Below are 20,304 nucleotides of genomic sequence, written 5' to 3' on the forward strand. Positions count from 1 at the left end.
TAAATGTATTGTAAATCATTCTTCACAAAAGTATGTTTTCTTTGAACTCTTCCAACTGTCAATATTCACAACTGGAAAAGGAAAATGATAAGAGCTAAGCCCCAAGTTAAGAGGAGAAATGAAATGGGACATTCCTGAATTCAGCTAGACTAGTCATGTTTTTCTTTTTAATAATGTTACTTATTATTCTTCGGAAACAGGTAGGGGATATGCTGCCCCACTTGGTGTTCCTAATAACCTGTCTTAACTTCTCCTGATGGAGGTTACTTCTCCTTTTCAGTTTTAGTTTAGTATTTGATTTAGGTGGATTTGTTCCTTCATATTTTAGTGTTTTTGCATTTGTATCTGCTTTATGCTATTCAGCTGTATTATTAGAAGTTTAAATCACGTTGTTTACTGAATTTGTGTCTGGATTTGTTTGCTGCCATTCAGTTTCACTGACATTGCTTACTGTATTTGTGTTTGGGTCTGTTGGCTGCTATTTGGCTGTTACTGACTTTCTCTATTATATCTGTGTCTGGGTTTGTTTGCCGTTTAATTGGTCTTATTGTCAGATTACCGTATTTTCACATAGATAACACGCACCCGTGTAAAACGCGCACACGGGTATAGCGCACGAAAAACACAAATTTATGTACAGAAATTTTTATATACTGCGCACACCCGTATACTGCGCATGCTGCCCGACTCTCCTTTCGCCCGCCCCGACTCTCCTCTGGCCACCCCGACTCTCCTTTTGCCCGCCCCGACTCTCCTCTCCCCCTTGAAGTCCTGATGCCCTGAAAGCCTGATGCCCCCCCGACGTCCGATTCACCCCCCCCCCACCCCGAAGGACCGCTCGCACCCCCACCCCGAAGGACCGCTCACACGCACCCGAACCCCCACCCCGAAGGACCGCTCGCACGCACTCCCACCCGCACCCCCACCCTGAAGGACCGCTCGCATCCCCACAGCCTCCCGACCCCCCCATCATGTAGAAGCTCCTACCGGTGTCCTGCTGCTTCCTCTTGGCGGTCCCGACTCCCCGACACGATCAGGGCAAGATGGAGCTCAAGCCCTCTTGCCCCCCCCGACTCCCCAACTCCCCGACAATATCGGGCCAGAAGGGAGCCCAAGTCCTCCTGGCCCTGGCGACCCCCCCCCCCTGGCTAGTTGTTCGGGCCAGGAGGGAGCCCAAACCCTCCTGGCCACAGCGACCCCCTACCCCCACCCCACATTACGGGCAGGAGGGATCCCAGGCCCTCCTGCCCTCGACGCAAACCCCCCCCCCCCCAACGACCGCCCCCCCCCCCAAGAACCTCCGACCGCCCCCCCCAGCCGACCCGCGACCCCCTTGGCCGACCCCCACGACACCCCCACCCTCCTTCCCCGTACCTTTGTGTAGTTAGCCGGACAGACGGGAGCCAAACCTGCCTGTCCGGCAGGCAGCCAACGACGGAATGAGGCCGGATTGGCCCATTCGTCCCAAAGCTCCGCCTACTGGTGGGGCCTAAGGCGCCAGGGCCAATCAGAATAGGCCCGGGAGCCTTAGGTCCCTCCTGGGGGCGGGGCCTTGGGCACATGGACGAGGACTTGGGCTCCCTCCTGGCCCGATATTGTCGGGGAGTTGGGGAGTCGGCGGGGCAAGAGGGCTTGGGCTCCCTTTTGCCCCGATCGTGTCGGGGAGTCGGGGGGGCAAGAGGGCTTGAGCTCCCTCTTGCCCCAATCGTGTCGGGGGTGCCGCGGTTGGCTGGGGCAAGAGGGCTTGAGCTCCCTCTTGCCCTGATCGTGTCGGGTGTCGGGACCGCCAAGAGGAAGCAGCAGGACACCGGTAGGAGCTTCTACATGATGGGGGGGGGGGGGGGTCGGGAGGCTGTGGGGGTGCGAGCGGTCCTTCAGGGTGGGGATGCAGGTGGGAGTGCATGCGAGCGGTCCTTCGGGGTGGGGGGTGCGGGTGCGTGCGAACGGTCCTTCGGGGTGGGGGTGTGAGCGGTCCTGCGGGGGGGGGGGGGGGTGAATCGGATGTCAGGGGGGAACTATGTAAAAAAAAATTTGTACAACGCGCTCACGCGTATAACGCGCAAGGGTATGCACGGTACGTAAAAACCACGTATAACACGCGCGTTATATGCGAGAAAATACGGTATGTCATTTGAAATTTGTTCTGTATACATACATACACACACAAACATATATACATAAACCAAGTAAAAATTATCAAGATTTTAGCAAAGATGGTACAACAAAGTAAAAATCAACAGGGTTTTAACAAAGAAGGTACAACCAACCTGAGATGTAGTATTATGGTGAACAAATCCTTTGTAGTTATGAGGCTAAATAAAAAAAAAATTAAAAAAATACAGAACAAATTTCAAATGACATAATCTGACAATGAGACCAATTAAACGGCAACCAAATCCAGACACAGATATAATAGAGAAAGTCAGTAACAGCTTCTATTTTCATTTTTTTGTTTTGGTCCACCGGTATCTTTTCTTTTTGTTGAATTTATGTGGTTACAGTTCATTATTTATTTGCTGTTACACTTTGTAACTTGATGTTTTTATTATGTTTTTATACTAGTGACCATCGCTGAAACACAGGACTGTGTCAAGTCTACAGTTGATGTTCGTCCTTTTGTTTTGGAATAATTAAGATTGTTTTTACAATTTTTTTGTTCTTGGAATGTTCATTGTCCGTTCCCACTCTGCTTTGTTTGTTCTTGAACGCCTGGGTTCTGGTCCTGTTGGACTTTTGGTGTTTTGTTAGGACACAGGTAGGAACATTTTGTTCTAGCCACTGTGAAATCGAATTTCCAGGTACTTCAAATCCTGAGTCAGCTCGAAGTGACTCTTTCTGAAGTGGATCACCCAACACAGGCACTGCAGCAACTGCACAACCTGATGCACCACCTGATGCCCCTCGGACTCTGAGGGGGGTTTGATCAACAAGTCATCCAGATATGGGTGAACCAAGATACCCAGAATACGAAGATGGGCAGCCACCACCACCATCACTTTGGTGAAGGCCCAGGGTGCCGTAACCAAATCCAAAGGGTAGCGCCACAAACTGGAAATGCTGCTCCAGGATATGGAACCTCAGATACTTCCAGTGGTCCGGAAAAATGGGAATATGGAGATATACCTCCATCAGATCCATGGAGGCCAGAAACTCTCCCAGAGCCACTGAGGCGATCACCGAGTGCAATGTCTCCATGTGGAAGCAAGGCACATTGACCGTTTGAGGACCAAAATCGGTCTCCAATTTTTGGAGCTTCTCTTTTTAACAATGAAGTATATCAAGTATCTCCCAGGGCCTGCGTCTTGCTCTGGGACGGGCTCTTTACCTGCAATATCCAGTAATCTGAGGACTATTGCCTGTACCTAACCTGTCTTCTCGGGGCAGCCCGCCGAGAAATCCAGGAAATACTCAGTCAGAGGACAGAGAAACTCTAGTTTGTAGCCGTCCCGGAGGACCTCCAAGACCCAACATTCGGCGGTAATGGCCTGCCACTCGGCCAGAAAAGCTAACAACCACCCCCCTATGTGCAGAATGAGAGGTACCAGCCTGGTGTCAGAATTGTTTCTTTGCAGGCCCTGCCGGACAACTCCCCTTGAGCGGCTGGCACTGAGGACCACCGAACCACAGTCTGGAAGATGAAGAGGGCTGCTGGCCAGCTGGAGGTCCTGAAGGGATGAAAATTAGAGTGCCCTGAACCCATGGGGCAGTACCTATTGGCAGGCAAGGACTTAAGTCTGCTATCCTGCACACTAGCCATAAAGTCATCCAACCTCTGGCCAACCAAAAGTTGACCCTTCAAGGGCTCAAGGTCGCCTTAGAGGACAAATCACCGGACTACTGATGGGTCCACAGCATCCTGCAAGCAGAGATGGAATAGGCTGACAGCTTAGAGTTGTCATACAGGGCATCAGCCATATAGTCTACATTGAGACCAGGAAATCCAGTTCCTGGAGAACAATGTCAAGATCATAGCAGAGCTTGGAATGGCATGCCCTGGCCATGAAGGAAGAGGCGGCTGCAGAGTCAAACAGGCGCTTAAGGATGAAATCCACACCCTGGTCCTGGACATCCTTTAGGACCTCCTCCCCCATCACTGGGGAGAGAAATGTTTGGTGACCTGAGCCACCAAGAAATCTACCTTCAGGGAAACGAACCGGTTGTTAAAAGCATCCGCCATGGGATAAAGCCAAGAGATGGTGCGAGCACATTTCAAGAGACCCTCTGGCACCTCCTAAATATCTGTAAGGATCCGAACTATGGCAGGATGATCAGGTCCCTACATGCCCCATATCGATGCACCAGATACTCTAAGACAGTGTTTTTCAACCGCTGTTCCGCGGCACACTAGTGTGCCGCGAGATGTTGCCTGGTGTGCCGCAGGGCCGCCGGGCCCGGAGCTGACAGGGGGCCCGAGGCAGGGGCGCCAGTAGCTCGCCAAGGCAAAGTGAGTCGATCACCCAGGACTCACTTTGTCCTGGGTGATCGACTCACTTTGCCTTTGCGAGCTACTGGCGCCGCTGCCATCGGGGAACAGGACCCACCAATGGATAACAGGCCCCAAAGCCGACGCCGACGCATGCTCTCCCTGACGTCAATTCTGCAGTCGGAGAGGAAGTTCGGGCCAGCCAATCGCTGCCTGGCTGGGCGGAACTTCCTCTCCTATTGCAGAATTGACGTCAGGGAGAGCATGCGTCGGCGTCGGCTTTGGGGCCTGTTATTCATTGGTGGGTCCTGTTCCCCGATGGCAGCGGCAGCGGCAGTGGCAGTGGCTTGGGGAACGGCAGGGAGAAAGAAAGAAAGGGGGCAGGCAGGGAAACAGAAGGAAAGAAGAGAAAAAGAAAGAAAGGTCAGGGAGAGAGGAAGAAAAAGTTGGGGGAGGGAATGAGGTGTGGAGGAGAGAAAGCATACAGGCTGATAGAAGGGAAGAAAGATTGGATGCACAGTCAGAAGAAGAAAGTGCAACCAGAAATCACCAGACAAGGTAGGAAAAATGATTTTATTTTAAATTTAGCAAAGTGGAGGCAGTATTACCACAGTTTTCAAAGGAATTTGCCCAAATAACTTAATAGTTAACTGGGTAAATTCCCAGAGATGAAAACTTCCCTTCACTTACTATGCACAGTTCTGAATTTATATCTGCTGTCTATATTTTACAATATGGTCACCTTTTACTAAACCGCAATAGTGGTTTTTAGCGCAGGGAGCCTATGAGCGTCAAGAGCAGTGCTGGGCATTCAGCGCAGCTCCCTGCGCTAAAAACTGCTATTGTGGTTTAATAAAAAGGATGGAGGGTATATATGTCTATTTTTGTATGCTATAAAAACCTAATACAGAGAGAGACTGAGAGCTGTTGACGAAGAGCTACGTGTGTGTCTTTCTTCGATTCCAGCCAGAATATCAGCTTTGTGTTCAGCCAAACAGGTTTCGCACTGAATAAAGTATTTTATAATTTTTCACTATTCTGATTACTTAATATTTCATAATAAAGTAATTATAAAATACTTTCTTTGTGTTTATTTGATTCCTATTCAAGAGAATTACTTTATATATAGTCAATATAGGCAGAGAGTTAAATTTTTTAACATTTTCTAATGGTGGTGTGCCTCGTGATTTTTTTCATGAAACAAGTGTGCCTTTGCCCAAAAAAGGTTGAAAAACACTGCTCTAAGAGCTAAGAAGAGACCAAATGACATTTAGGTAATTCACCATCCTAGAGAGTTCACGCTAATATCCTCCTTGCACAGAAGGCTGCCATCACTACCACCATGACCATGAAGGTAGCTCAAAAGGAAGAGCTCTGCATTGAAAATGCTGATTAAACACACAGAACCACAACAACCTGATCATTTTGTGGAAGTAAGCCTCAGAGATCCAGAAACTGAGGAATTTGCAGAGCTGTATAGATATTGATTGTAAAGTCAACAAACAAAGATAGGGTACTCAAAGTGAAGCACAACTCCCTCGAGATCCAATATTAGGCCAAACAAACCTTTTCTTGCACGCCGCTGGCCCAGAAGCCTTACACCCAACGACGAAGCAGCAGTGGGTGGGGGGGAGGGGGCTCCTGGCTCAGCGCGGCACCCGGAACAGAAGATGTTTCTACTTGCTATGAAGGGCCAGGCGGGTGCAGTGATTGCACGCCGGCCCAGAAGCTTTACTCCCAACGTCAATTCTGATGTTGGGAGTAAGGCTTCTGGACCGGCGGCATGCAATCGCTGCACCCGCCTGGCCCTTCCCTTCCTCTACTTTCCGCAGCAGTGAGCAACCAGCAGCAGTGGCAAAGGGAGAGCAATAGCGACAATCTAAAGGTTTTCAAGTTTCAAGTTTTATTAGGATTTTATATACCGCCTATCAAGGTTATCTAAGCGGTTTTTTACAATCAGGTACTCAAGCATTTTCCCTCTCTGTCCCGGTGGGCTCACAATCTATCTAACGTACCTGGGGCTATGGAGGATTAAGTGACTTGCCCAGGGTCACAAGGAGCAGCGCAGGTTTTGAACCCACAACCCCAGGGTGCTGAGGCTGTAGATGCAACCACTGCGCTACACACTCCTCCACCACTGGGGATCCACAACATTGAGTGCTAAAGCTGAACTAATCTCTAAGCAAAGCCTAGTTTGCCTTATTGTCATTAGCCCATGTGAGCTTCCGTTAAATAAGAATTTGTTCTCAAATCATATTCGATATACAGGGGAAGTCAATCATTTTAATCGACAATTTTTGAAGCAGGCTGCCAAGCTCTAAGTTAGTGTGTAGCATCATCTAGTGCTATGTGGCACACTTTTAATGATGGAGATCAACACAGTCAGTCTACAAATTTTGAAAATTCTTATGGTGCCAGAACTATAGGGCAGCTAGAGCAGCATGCCAGACAAAAGTAGCAGTGCAGGCATAGAAACAAGGAATATCATATCAGGACTTTTAAGGCCCACTTCATCCACTTAATAGATATAATTCTATGAGTTGATTACTTGGCAGACCAATGGCTCTTAAAATACTACAGGATTTTTGGCAGCTTGCCAACCCCTACTCTAATTCTTCATAAATTCATTGCATGAGATGCCTTAAGATGTTCTTCAACTTGATGGCTAACTTGATGGCCTTCCTTTAGCTAGCTTCCTCCTACTTCAGAACACCACAAAAACAAAGGAACTCTCCCACTCAATTGCCTCTTACCTCCTTGCAGAGCGGTGTCCTCCCTGTACATTTGGGTTGTTGGTAGCTCTTGGGAAGTGCTCTGTAACTGGAACCCAGTCTCTTACACGAAGCATAATCTATCTCCATAGCAATACCTTCAGTAGCTCGCTCCTTGGGGAATGGCTCTATATGAGTTGATTCCTTATACCCCAGGAAATTTTTAAACCACGTGAACAATTCTGGGAACTTCCTGTGGGAAAAGTAATTCAACATATAAAAACCAGAAAATAACCCCAAGGAGAAGTAAGGTGAAGGTCTCACTGGATCTGCTGGCCTCTAAATGGGTGAAACAGGTGGTGGAGGTCCCAGAAAGCCTTGGTTTACTAGTGACTTACATTTGTTAAAGAAAAATTTAAGAAGGAAGAAAAGACTGGTGTAAATTTCCCTCTTAAGACATGCAAGAATGTTATTACAGTTTTTAATCTTATTAAGAAGCTGTACAAACTGCTAAATATGCTTACTATGATACCAGGATTGAGCAGGCACCCTTGGGTTCTAAAAGTTTTTTCAGGTGGTCACCAATTTGGTGATGCCCTCAAACAATATAGACTACAGTCACTGATTTTGCATGTGGTTTCATCAACAAGGTGGAGACTATAATCAGAACTTTATATTTGGTGAAGATGCCCTCAGAGAATGAATGCCTTTTATCTTGTGATGCTTTGTGGAGCTCTCCTGAGGGTGACAGTTTCGCATTTAGTGAAGGTTGTAGCACAACTGAATGACTCAAAATGTGATTCGGATGTTTGCCATCCATCTGTGATTAAGGCCTTACGAGAGTCCTCATTAGCTGTTTTTTCTACTATTATCAACAGTTGTTTTGAGACAAGAGGCTGAATTTGTAAGTGATAATGGATCCAATTGGGGATTGATGTATATTTTTGCTATTTTTTTTTCTATTTATAATATCATATATATTTGAATATAAACCGATCCAAATATAAACTGAGGTAAGCTTTTCCCCCCCAAAAAATGTTGACTCAAATATAAACTGGGGTGGGTTTAATATTCAAGTGCAGTGCCTTACCAGGCTCTGCACCCTGTTCCCTCTACTTCATTGCTCAGCATCCAACCCCCTCCCACCCCTTCCAGTCTCTGCACCCAGCTCCCCTCCCTGCCAGGTTCTGTACCCTTTCCACCCTCCTTCCCGATACCTTGCAAGCCTCCACCAGGCCTGCTGTGAGATCCAATGGTCCAGCGGTGGCTGGAACAGGAGCAGTTCTGCACAGGCAGGAGTGAAGGAAGGTTGTTCCTGCTGCGATTCACTGCTGGACCACTAGGGATACTTAAGGTATATGGGGGATGCGGGAGGGAGATAAAAATAATTTGAATCGGGCTGAGACAAGAGGTGAGAGGGATCCTTCCTGTCCCAGCCACAGCTATGTCACCAGGTCTAATGGCAGGCCTGGCAGAGGCCTGCAAACAGGTTCAGGAGGGGGGGGAGGGTCAGTGCTGACCCTAATATAAACTGAGACCCGCATTTTTGGGCCTTTTTTTTGCCCCAAAATCACAGTTTATATTTGAGTATATACGGCATGTAATGTTTATTGAATGTAACTTGTGTGTCATGTTTTGTTTTGTTTTTTTCAATTATAATTATTAGCAATTGCAAAAGGTAACATACAACCAAAAGTGAGTCAATAGTAACAGTGCGAAACATTTTGCTTACTGCCTAGACTTTTGTGATAGTGTGGTATATATGTCTTATAAATAAGTCTCTAGAGTTGGGAGTGGTACCGGAGGACTTGAGAAGGACGGATGTGGTCCCTCTCCACAAAAGTGGAAGTAAGGAAGAAGTAGGGAATTACAGGCCGGTAAGTCTGACTTCTGTGGTAAGCAAATTAATGGAAACACTTTTAAAAAAGAGAATGGTCAAGTTTCTGGAATCCTGTGGATTACAGGAACTTAGGCAACATGGATTCACTAGAGATAGGTCTGATCAATTTCTTTGACTGGGTGACCAGAGAACTGGATAGAGGATGTGCACTAGATGTGGTGTATTTAGATTTTAGCAAAGCCATTGACAGTATTCCACACAGACCTCTAATAAATAAACTGAGTGCCCTCAATATGGATCCCAAAGTGATGGGCTGGGTCAAGAACTGGTTGAATGGAAGATGACAGAGGGTAGTGATCAATGGAGATCGCTCTGAGGAAAGGGATGTTACCAGTCGGGTGCCTCAAGGTTCTGTTCTTTTTTTTATATTCCTTATTCATTTTTACAACTTTCAATAAGTGCAACTTAAGATATAATCACTTTACACTTTAAGAACACTTAATATTCCATCAAGAACTAATATATATCAAATATTTCCCCACCTTGCACCATGAATTGAATTTCAGACAAGAAACATAATATATCCCTCCTCCCTTCCCCCTCCCCCCCACCCTGGATGTGTATAAATAAAGGGGAAAAAAAACAATATTCATTCTGTACAATATTTTGTTAATGGCTCCCAAACATTCTTAAACTTCTTAAAATGCCCCCGCTGTATGGCAATTACTCATTCCATTTTAAAAGACGTGGCACAACGAACTGCACCAAAAATTATAGCTCAACCTATCCCAGTTTTTCCAATTTGTAGTAATTTGTTGTATGGCAACCCGTGTCATAATAAGCAAAAGTTTGTTATTTTTAGAAGATATTTGGCTTGCAATTGAAGCAGGCTATTCAGGTGGGGTTCCCTGAATGGAAATCTTTAAATGATCATTACAGCTTAGAATTCTTATGTTTCCAGGCAGATTTTCTGGGACACCAGGCCGCAAAGTGGTATAAAATTACAGTGGTGCCTCGCATAAAGAACGCCTCGCACAGCGAACGCTGCACACAACGAACTTCATGTCATGATTCATACAACGAACTTCGTTTCACACAACGAAGTTGCCCGAGCTTCCACGATCGCTGCCGATGTATTGCATCCTTCCGCGCAGGCACTGCAGGCAGTCGTTAGTCACTGCGCTTAACGCGTTTCACATAACAAACTTTTCGCATAACAAACTTGCTCCTGGAACGAATTAAGTTCGTTGTATGAGGCACCACTGTATATCTAATTATTTGAATAAGAAACCAAAAAATGGATTAAGAGATATTTGGAGCATTGAGATTAAGTATCAGATTAATGCATCTCAATGGCCACGTATTTGGTCTTGGAGAATTAAAGGTACGATGTCGGCATCTATTAGGCAAACATGGTTCTTTTTGTTGCATAGAGCATTCTGGACCCCTACTAGATTACAAAAATTAGATTGCTCTAAGTCTAATAGATGCTGGCATTGTAAAATTGAAGTTGGAACTTTAGACCATCTTTTATTTTATTGTCCATGTATTCAGGCATTTTGGATATCAATCTGGGATCAAGTTAACCTAATGATGGAGAGTCATGTGGCATTGTCCTATGACACAGTGGTTTTTGGAATGTGCATGAGGGCTAAATGCCAAATATCTGCAGCAAACAATAAATTACTGATGATTCTTACTGATGTGGGAATTCAGCAAATAACGACTAATTGGAAAGACTGTTCTAGACTGAATTGTAGTTTTTGGTGGAACTCAGTATGCCATATGTATAAGATGGAAAGATTTCTTGCAGTACAGAGGGGGCATTTTAAAAGGTTTCAGGAGGTGTGGAGGCCATTAATTGAATATTATAATGATTAAGGTTTATTCTTTTTCCTTAGGGGATAATTTGTAGAAATGGGGGTGGGTGGGGGGATAGGATAATCCAATTAAATAGCGGTATATTTCAACTGATTAATGGATATAAGAAACATGGTATATATGTATGAATAGAAAAGGAAAGGGGGTAAAATTATTGGAAATATGTTGTTATGAAATATTAGGGGATAGATGTACTATGATGAGATATATTTGTTGTGCATTAATGTATATAATAAAATGAAAAAAGAGTTTGAGGAAGAAAGGGTGGGGGGAGGGATAGGTTAAAGTATGATTAATTGTATTAAGGAAGAGGGATGTCTAAGTATGTGTATGTTTGGACAGATTATTTTATTGAAATGGGAAGGGATGGGAGGTAGGTGGGGGGAATTAAAACATGTATAATAATATTGTGTAAGAATGTCAAGTGAGTTATGTGAATTAATTGTAATAATATTGTACACTTGTTGAGAGAAATAAAAAGGAATAAAGATTAAAAAAAAAAAAAAAAAAAGATATTTGGCTCTTAGATCTCATTGCTGTACCAAATAATACAGTATCATATGATAGTGCCACCGGATTTTTTAGTAAATTGGCCTGTTCTTTTTAACATTTTTATAAACGATATTGCTGAAGGGCTGTCGGGTGACGTCATCAACGGAGCCCCCTAGCGGACGTTTTCACAAGCAGACTTGCTCGAAGAACGTACCTTCAACAATTCAGGAATGGATGCAAATGACAGGCAAGTATCAACGCCTATGTTAGGCAGACTTGATGAATGTCTTGGAGTCAGAGTTGTGGTCCGCTGTATCCTGCTTACTTTGATCAGGGGCACATTGACAGAAACTGACATAGTCTGCATCTGCAGTAGCCCAACTAGCCTGTTCCACAGCAGCATACTGAAGTGGTCCTGCAGCAACGGGGTATGTATGATTGACAAGTGTGCCTGCTGCTGGAGAGATTGTGCCTGTGTGGTTGTCAACACAGAATGCACCTACTGATGGAAAGATAACACCTGTGCAGTAGGTGACACAGAATGCTCTTGTTGTTGTAGAGATGGTGCCTGTATGGTAGTCAGCACAGAATGCGCTCATTGTTGCACAGAGGGCACCAGTACGGTAAGCAGTACATTAGATGTCCCAGTGACAAAAATTAGAAAAAATAAGTCAGGAAGGCACAAAGCATACGCCAGTAACACAACATACATTAAAAACACATACAACACATGCCTAAGAAAGATATGTGTAGAGAAAACTAAAAAAACAGCTTTGTAGAAAATAATAAAACTGATGGTCCCGCGAGCTACCAAGCAGAGGGAATGGCACCCGCATGTGCACAGTATGGTACGGGCAGTCTTTTGGTTTCTTAAAGTGACAGTTCACTTTGGATTGTCCATGCAGGGTTCCATGGATGTCGTCACCCACATGTGAGAATACTCTGCCTGCTTGTCCTGGGATAACCATCTACATGTCCAGTAGAGACTTTCAAATATTTCTGAGCTGTTGGAGGATACGTCTCTACCCAGAGACCAATACCATGGCTACATTATCTGTCCAGAGAATCATCGCACAATTTTATAACAGCTATTTTCATGTATAAAACATTTATCCATAGAAAATGTTTTTTATGTCATTAAACTAAAGCTTAACTTTGTATACCGAGTCATCATTCTGAGAAGGCTCGATTCGGTTTACAGCAATTAAATAAACAGGGAATGATTTACTCCCCTATCTCTATAAATTTTGCATACAGTTATAACAAACAGTTCCCTCCAACCCAGCAAATCATGTCAATTTAACACTTACCCCAGAAATGGCGAAACCAGTTGCACAAGTTCAGCCCGGGAAATTACTTCTTGATTAAAAACAACAAGACAACGTAGGAAGTTTTCATATGCTTCAGCACTGCGAAGTGCTTTGCGGACCTTACAAAGGATTAAAAAAGATGAGTTACTCAAGAAAGGGCATGTGAATACAATTGGACCACCTTTCCCCTGTACTGGAACTAGCACTTAAGGCTGAAATATTCTGAATTATCATACTGTATACTCAAATATAAACCCATCCAAATATAAACTGATGTAACTTTTCAAAAAAAAGATTGACTCAAATATAAGCTGAACTGACGATAGTCCTATGAAGTTTCCTGTGTGAACTTGTATCAGCCATTTTGAATAGTGAGACTGCACAGGACAGGAGCACAGAAGAATTGCTCTTGCCTTGGCTCACCACTAGACCAGCAGGGCTTAAGGCAGAGTAAAGGTAAAGGGGATGGGACTTGATGTACTGCTTTTTCTGCGTATAGTTACAATCAACGTGGTTTACATATTTTAGAAAGGTACTTATTTTATACCGGGACAGAGACAGTGTGGGGGGTGGAACCATACACATCAACCTCATTTAACTCACAATCTCAGGGTGCGGAGGCAGCTGCTCTAACCACTAGGCTATTCTTCCACTCCTGAGGAGAGGCCTGTGATGGGTCTGAGAGGGGGAGGACTTCAACATAAACCGAGACCCCAATTTTTGAGCCTTTTTTTGACCTAAAAATCTAGGATTTATATTTGAGTATATACAGTAGTCCAGTAAATGAATTCTTCACTAAAAGCACAAATAAATTTCAGTCTTAATAAATTCAGGCATAGCAGTAGAAAATTACATCTAAACATCAAGCTGCCAATTTCCAAAAAACACTCAGAAGTGAGGGATTGAAGGAAAGAATCCTGGAAAAGGCTGTTGGATGAAAGAAGTTTTGAACAATAGAGGTTGCATTTTGCATTGGCTTCTGATGTAAAAAGATCTATCTTTGGTTTGCCCCATTAGTGAAAAATGCTCTAAGTTACTGGGAGAGAAAGAAACCATTTGTGCAGGAGTAGAATTCTGCTCAAATTGTCTGCTAAGCTGTTGTACACTCCCAGTTATGTAGACTGCTCAAAAGAATGCTCCTAGATGAATGACAAGGGTCCAGATTCTGTATGCTTTTAGGTAGAGAATGGCACAGGGACAGAATTTGTTAACCGCGGGAAACCATCCCCATGTCATTCTTTAAGGAATGAGGGAAGAATCTACTACTATTACTATTTATCACTTATATAGCACTGAAAGGTGTACGCAGCGCTGTACATTTTGACATTCAATAGAAGGACCCTGCTTGGAAGAGATTACAATCTAACTTGGACAGACATGACATATAGTTGGGGATGCAGAACCCAAAGTGAGAGAAGTTTGGAGTTGAAAGCAGTCTCGAAGAGATGGGCTTTTAACCTGGACTTGAACACTGCCAGAGATGGAGCCCATTGTAGGGATTCGGGCAGTTTGTTCCAGGCATATAGCGCAGCAAGATAGAAGGGACAGAGTCTGGAGTTGGCAGAGGAGGAGAAGGGCACAGATAGGAGGGACTTACCAGCTAAGCGAAGTTTGCAGGGGGACATAAGGGGAGATAAGTGAATAGAGCAAGTGAATTAATTTGTATGTCAGTAAAAATAATTTGAATTGTATTTAGAAACAGATGGGAAGCCAATGAAGTGACTTTAGGAGAGGGGTAACTTGAGTATAGCAGCTCTCATGGAATGAAAGATTAGGTTTTTTACCTCTGCTAATCTTCCTTCTTGTATATCTTCTCTGGAAACTGAACGGATGGGATCTTGTATCTCTATTAGCTTCAATTGCAGGGCAACTAAAAGATGATCCCTCCCCTTTGGGCTACCTGCCCGGTAACTTCCTGTCTTGCTCAGTTAGTAGAAAATCCATATAGACCTATGACAACAGGAAACAGAAAAAAAGAGAGGGCGCGGGAACTCCTGCTACCAATCAATTCTGCTCAATATCATATAATACTAAAAACTACAGCCAAAAATGGCCAACTGGAATCAAACAGATAATGCAAACATCATAAACTGCAAACCCCAGGAAATTCCTGGAACATGGGCACAGCCTGAAGATCAGAAGGGGCACCCCCCAACCAACCCTTAAACCCAACAAAGGGGAATACACATGATATTCTTAGTGAGGCTAGTCAAGGACATAAATCCAGCTTACCAGTTACTGAAGAGGCGACCTGCGAATCGGACAAAAAAAAAAACAGATGGGCAGGCGTTCAGCTTCCAGAGAAGATATACAAGAAGGAAGATTAGCAGAGGTAAGAAACCTAATCTTTCATTCTTGTACAATCTCTCTGGAAGCTGAACGGTTGGGACGTATCAAAGGACTCCCCAAAACTCAGGAGGGCCCGATGAGCCCGCCGCAAGAACAGAAGCACCAAAGGCCGTATCACCCTTAGCCGCCACATCAAGCCTGTAAATCCTGGAAAAGGTATGAAGGGAAGCCCACATGGCCGCCCAACAATTCACCTCAGGCGAGACCGCTTTGCGGATGAACCAGGGGAAAGATGGCTCCCGAACCTGGAGACCCGATTCAATCTGCAGGCTGTCCAGAGGACTTACTGCAGTTTCAGGCTTACAGAGCACCCTCATGAAGCAGACAAAATTTAAAATGTCTGCGAACTCCCGCCAAAGGATCACTCTCCCAGAGTTGATCCGCAGCATGTGGGCAAACTCACAAAAAGAAAATCAAAAAAGGACTAGGAAGTGAAAACAAATCATAAACAGAATTAACTGAGATGAAACCATGCAGTGAAGCTGCAGGAACAAACTGAGCAAGACAGGAAACTCCCGGGCAGGTAGCCCAAAGGGGAGGGATCATTTAGTTGCCCTGCAGCTGAAGCTAATAGAGATACAAGATCCCATTCGTTCAGCTTCCAGAGAGATTGTAAAAGAATATGAGATGTGCAGCCAAATCAGAGTAAGAATGGGCACAGCCACTGACCCTGAAAGACTTCTATTGAAGAATGCTAGTGTAAAAGGACTGAGGTTGAGATAGACACTAGAGAATGACACGGGGAAAAAATCTGTCCCCGTCACTGCACTGTCCCCGGCCCACCATCCTCTGCACTGCACTGCACTCGTCACTGCCGTTCCCTTCACCGCCCCATCACCGTCACCGCCATCCCTTTCACTGCCCCGTCCCCGTCCCCGCAGCATCCATATAAGCCTCAGTACTGCGAAACACCATGAAAACAGAAGAGAGTCCTGCCACTACTACTACTGCACTAAGAATCTGTTTCAGTGCCTCTTCCCTGTAGTAAAAACAGAACATAAAATAAATCAATTGACTTGTCCTCCCTTGCAATGACGTGTCCCCCATGTTCACCTATAGCTTGAATCAGGTCAATTGTGCACACTAAAAATGCAGGAGGATCTGGAAAGTGAGCGCAGGCAGGCAGTGATACAAAAACAGCAGACACCCAACCGATTGCAGCGTTCCGCCATCTCCCTCCCTCACCTTAGATGTAGAGTATGCCGGCTTTCTTTTTCGCGCAGCCGCACGCGCAGCTGCTCATTTGTTCAATATTCTCCTCTGACGCAACCGGAAACAGGAAGTTGCAAGAGAGGAGAAGATTGATCAACTCGAGCAGCCGCGCGTGCACGGCTTTTTGAACGCGTGCGGCTGGGCGAAAAAGAAAGCCGGCATACTCTACATCAGTGTTTTTCAACCTTTTTACACCCATGGACCGGCAGAAATAAAATACAGTGGTACCTTGGATTACGAGCATAATCCGTTCCAGGAGCATGCTCATAATCCAAAATGCTCGTATATCAAAGCAAGTTTCCCCATAGGAAGTAAGGGAAACTTGCTTTGATATGTTCCCCCCCTACCTTCCCCCCCCCGAGGCCAGCCTCGCTGCCCCCCCCAACGAGAACCGGCATTGCTCCCCCCAAAGGCCCCCCTCGCGAACCGGCAGCCCCCCCCCCGCCGCCATCGGGCACCCCCCCCCCCCACCACGACCTGAGATCCCCCAACCCACCTGAACCCTCTTCTTACTTCCAGTGTAGCCTCCGCATCGGCATCGGCACCAGCATGTCCTGTGCCCGAAAGTCTGCTTCCTGTGCCGGGCCTTGAGCATGCGCGCATGCTCAAGGCCCGAGAGTTGAACGTGCACATGCTCAAGGCCCGGCACAGGAAGCAGATTTTCGGGCACAGGACATGCTGGTGCCGGTGCCGATGCGGAGGCTACACTGGAAGTAAGAAGAGGGTTCGGATGGGTTGGGGGATCTCAGGTTGCGCCGAGGGGGGGGTGCCTGATGGCGGCAGGGAAGGTGCCGGTTCGCGGGGGGGGGGGGGGGGGGGCGCTCGTACATCGAGGCACCAAATTTGCGAATGTTTTGCTCGTCTTGCAAAACACTCGCAAACCGGTGCACTCGTAAACCGAGGTACCACTGTAATTATTTTGTGGACCGGCAAACAACTAGGACTAAAATTTTAAAACCCTGTTTCCGCCCCATCTCCGCAAGCTCAGTCACCTCAGTAACTATAGAAAAGTAGACAAATATAGTGCAAAATATAGACAGCAGATATAAATTGAAAATAAAATCATTTTTCCTACTTTTGCTGTCTGGTGATTGATTTCATGAGTCTCTGGTTGCGTTTCCTTCTGTCTGTGTATCCTTTCTTTCTTTCTGCACTCAGGCCCAAGAATTGTCCCTTTCTATTCCCTCCCTCTTTCCTTCCTATGTCCTTAGTGCTCCCGGTGCCTCTTTCCCATGTCTTTAGTGCCCCCGGTGCCTCCTTCCCATGTCTTTAGTGCCCCCAGTGCCTCCTTCCCATGCCCTTAGTGCCCCTTCCTGTCTTTAGTGCCCCTAGTGCCTCCTTCCCATGTCTTTAGTGCCCCTAGTGCCTCCTTCCTATGTCCCTCTCACTGCCTCCCCTCTGGCCTCGGTCTGCAAATTCTCAGCATGTGCAGCGTGCTAGGATGAGCCTGCCTGGCCAAATACAATAATGCCGTAGATATTCTGGTTTTAGCCCCACCTTTAGAGCAGGACTACCCGGTAAAGCTTTTAAACCATGATTCGTGGCAATGATTTGAATATATCTGAATTCTGAAACAAATCAGACTTGCTTTTACAGCGATATAGGTATCATATAAAGTGTAAATACACCCTCTCTCCCCTTCATTTGTAGTTATCCCATCCACCATACCAAGAATTTTTGTCCCACCCCCACCCCCGAAGCCTGCCTGCCTGTCTACCTTTCTCCTCCCTAGCCAAAGCCAGCCTGCTGCCTCCCTGCCGCTCAAAAAAAAAAAAGCCTCCCTCCTTTTCCCCTTCTCTTACCGCCATGCTGCAGCTGCTAAAGCCGGAAGTCTTCTTTCCGACTCAATTCTGAAGTCGGAGAGGACGTTCTGGGCCAGCCAGGCAGCGATTGGCTGGCCCAGAACGTCCTCTCCGATGTCAGAATTGACGTCGGAAAGACTTCCTGTCGGCTTTAGCAACTGAGAGCAGGGGAAAAGGAGAGGTTTTTTTTTTTCGCGTGGACCGGCAGAAATTCAACCGGCGGTTGAGGAACAGTGCTCTACAATTCTAAAGTAAGGTGGAGGGAGGGAGATGGCCGGGTGGGGACCGCGCGATCCTTGATTGCCTCACTGTGGAGACAAGTCCATTCACCGCTCCACGGGGCGGTGAATGGCCTTGTCCCCGTTCCGCAGAGGCCACTATTTTTTCTTCCCCGTTTCGGTGGGTTACCCGCGGCTAGCCACGGGTAACCGCCACCGTGTCATTCTCTAATAGACACTAAAGAATGAAATTGATGATGAAACCTAAAGGTCTAGAAAGCAGAGCTAGTTGTTCTCTATCAGTGGCAACAGGGTTTCCAGAGAAGAACATTTAGGATAAAATAGAGTCAGCTATGTTATTCCGCTCTAAAGGTAAATATATAAAAATATAACATATGTAGACAAAATTAAATGCACACAATGCAACACCACAGAAAGAGAAACAACAATTTGTGTCCTACAGTTCAGTAATAAATATAAAAATAGCAGCACGAGGAGGGTTGGAGGGAGGACAAAGAGGAAAGGGGATCAGGGGGCTCACTTCTTAAATTCTGTCCAGGGCCCCGCAATGTCTAAAACTGGTTCTGCCTGGGATTTACACACCTTTCTTACCTAACTATACATACATTCTTCCCTATTTTTTCCAACTATCCACATACAAAGAATAAAATGAAATTTCAGCAAAAACAAGCTTATTAAAATCTAGGATCCATGCCATGTCCAGCACCAAGCTCTTACCTTCTCAAAGAACAAAGATTCTGTACCAGCCCCATACTTGCCGACCTCAAAAGACGGATCCTTTAAACCCAGCAGCTTTGGTTTTTTCTGTGGGAAGGGGAAAAAACAGGAAAAATAAAGGCAAAGCAATTCTGAAGTACAAGCAGCAGTCCTACAGAAAGATTACAACTATTAATTACAACTTTAACCCTTTCAGGACCATAAGGATCGTAGGCCAATTTTTGTGGTTTTGACGACATTTTTATGGTAAAAAGGGCTTGCAGATGCCAAAAAATTGATTTTTTTTGTGAAATATCATTATTTTTATTTAAAAAAAATCACACTTCTGGCTTATGGACAGTGTGGCAAGTGAATCTTCTCGTCAATCTAGCAACGACGCTAATGAATGAATGTCGGAACCAGTTTGTTTACATAAAGGCAGTATCATATGGAATCCGTACATATCAAATTTAGAACTGTAGACTATCCCAATCAAAATTTATAGGATTTTAAAGTTATGGGACAAATATGTCCCTTGGTCCTGAAAGGGTTAAGACAAAACCACACTAAAATGGAAGCATGGTCTCTTAACTTTAGCATGCTGAATCTCCCAGCCATCTGCTACCTCACCAATTCTGAGCACTGCAATGGATATCCAAGTCTTCTTAGCATGTATCTGCTACCTCCGTGAAAACAGGACAGTGCTAACTGTTCTTGCTGGATATCTCCTGGCTTATAGCAAATTTTGAGTTTAAAATGAATTGGGTCTTTTACCTATTCCCCAAATGTACCTTTAATTCCACTACATTTAATGTCTTCTATACATGGCTATTAATCTACAAATATTTAGTCCCGGTAACTAAACTGGTTACAGGGCAGTAGAAAAGTTCACTTAAAGATGGAACGACACTGAACCATTCTAGGTAGAAAACATAAGGTGTTATCTGAGGAAAACAGGCAGATATTCTCACATGTGGGAGACATCATCCACGGAATCCAGCACAGACAGTCAAAAGTATAGTCATTTTAAAACTGCCCATTACCACATTCATGCCGGTGCCTTCCTACCAGACATTGGCTTGCAGGACCATTAGATCAGTAACAAAGCTAAGAAGCCAAATAGGGGAGGTGGGAGGGTTGTAAGAATGTCTGCCTGCTATCCTCGGATAATATCTGCTGCAGGTGAGTAACTGTGCTTTATCCAATGTCAAGCTGGCAGTATATTCTTATATGTGGGACTCCCTAGAAGTCATAATCATGCCTCTGAGAAAGTGAAGTTACTCACCTTTACCAGGTATTATCCGAGGACAGCAAGCAATGTTCTCATACATGGGTGACATCATCCACGG

At 45.3% G+C, this 20,304-nt stretch overlaps 1 protein-coding gene across 10 annotated transcripts in view; it reads right to left on the reverse strand.

Moving 5' to 3' along the window:
• The window catches only part of SIN3A (SIN3 transcription regulator family member A), a 290,548-nt gene that overhangs the window by 113,953 nt on the left and 156,291 nt on the right, over positions 1-20,304 (reverse strand). For all 10 annotated transcript variants that reach the window (XM_033920021.1, XM_033920025.1, XM_033920024.1 and 7 more), the window contains 3 exons: positions 18,977-19,063; positions 12,658-12,776; positions 7,177-7,387 (listed from right to left, as the gene is read on the reverse strand). In XM_033920021.1, the coding sequence (XP_033775912.1) occupies positions 7,177-7,387; positions 12,658-12,776; positions 18,977-19,063 (417 nt within the window). The remainder of the gene's footprint in view (positions 1-7,176; positions 7,388-12,657; positions 12,777-18,976; positions 19,064-20,304) is intronic.

Source organism: Geotrypetes seraphini, chromosome 14, assembly GCF_902459505.1.
Source record: "Geotrypetes seraphini chromosome 14, aGeoSer1.1, whole genome shotgun sequence".
Taxonomy (NCBI): Eukaryota; Metazoa; Chordata; class Amphibia; order Gymnophiona; family Dermophiidae; genus Geotrypetes; species Geotrypetes seraphini.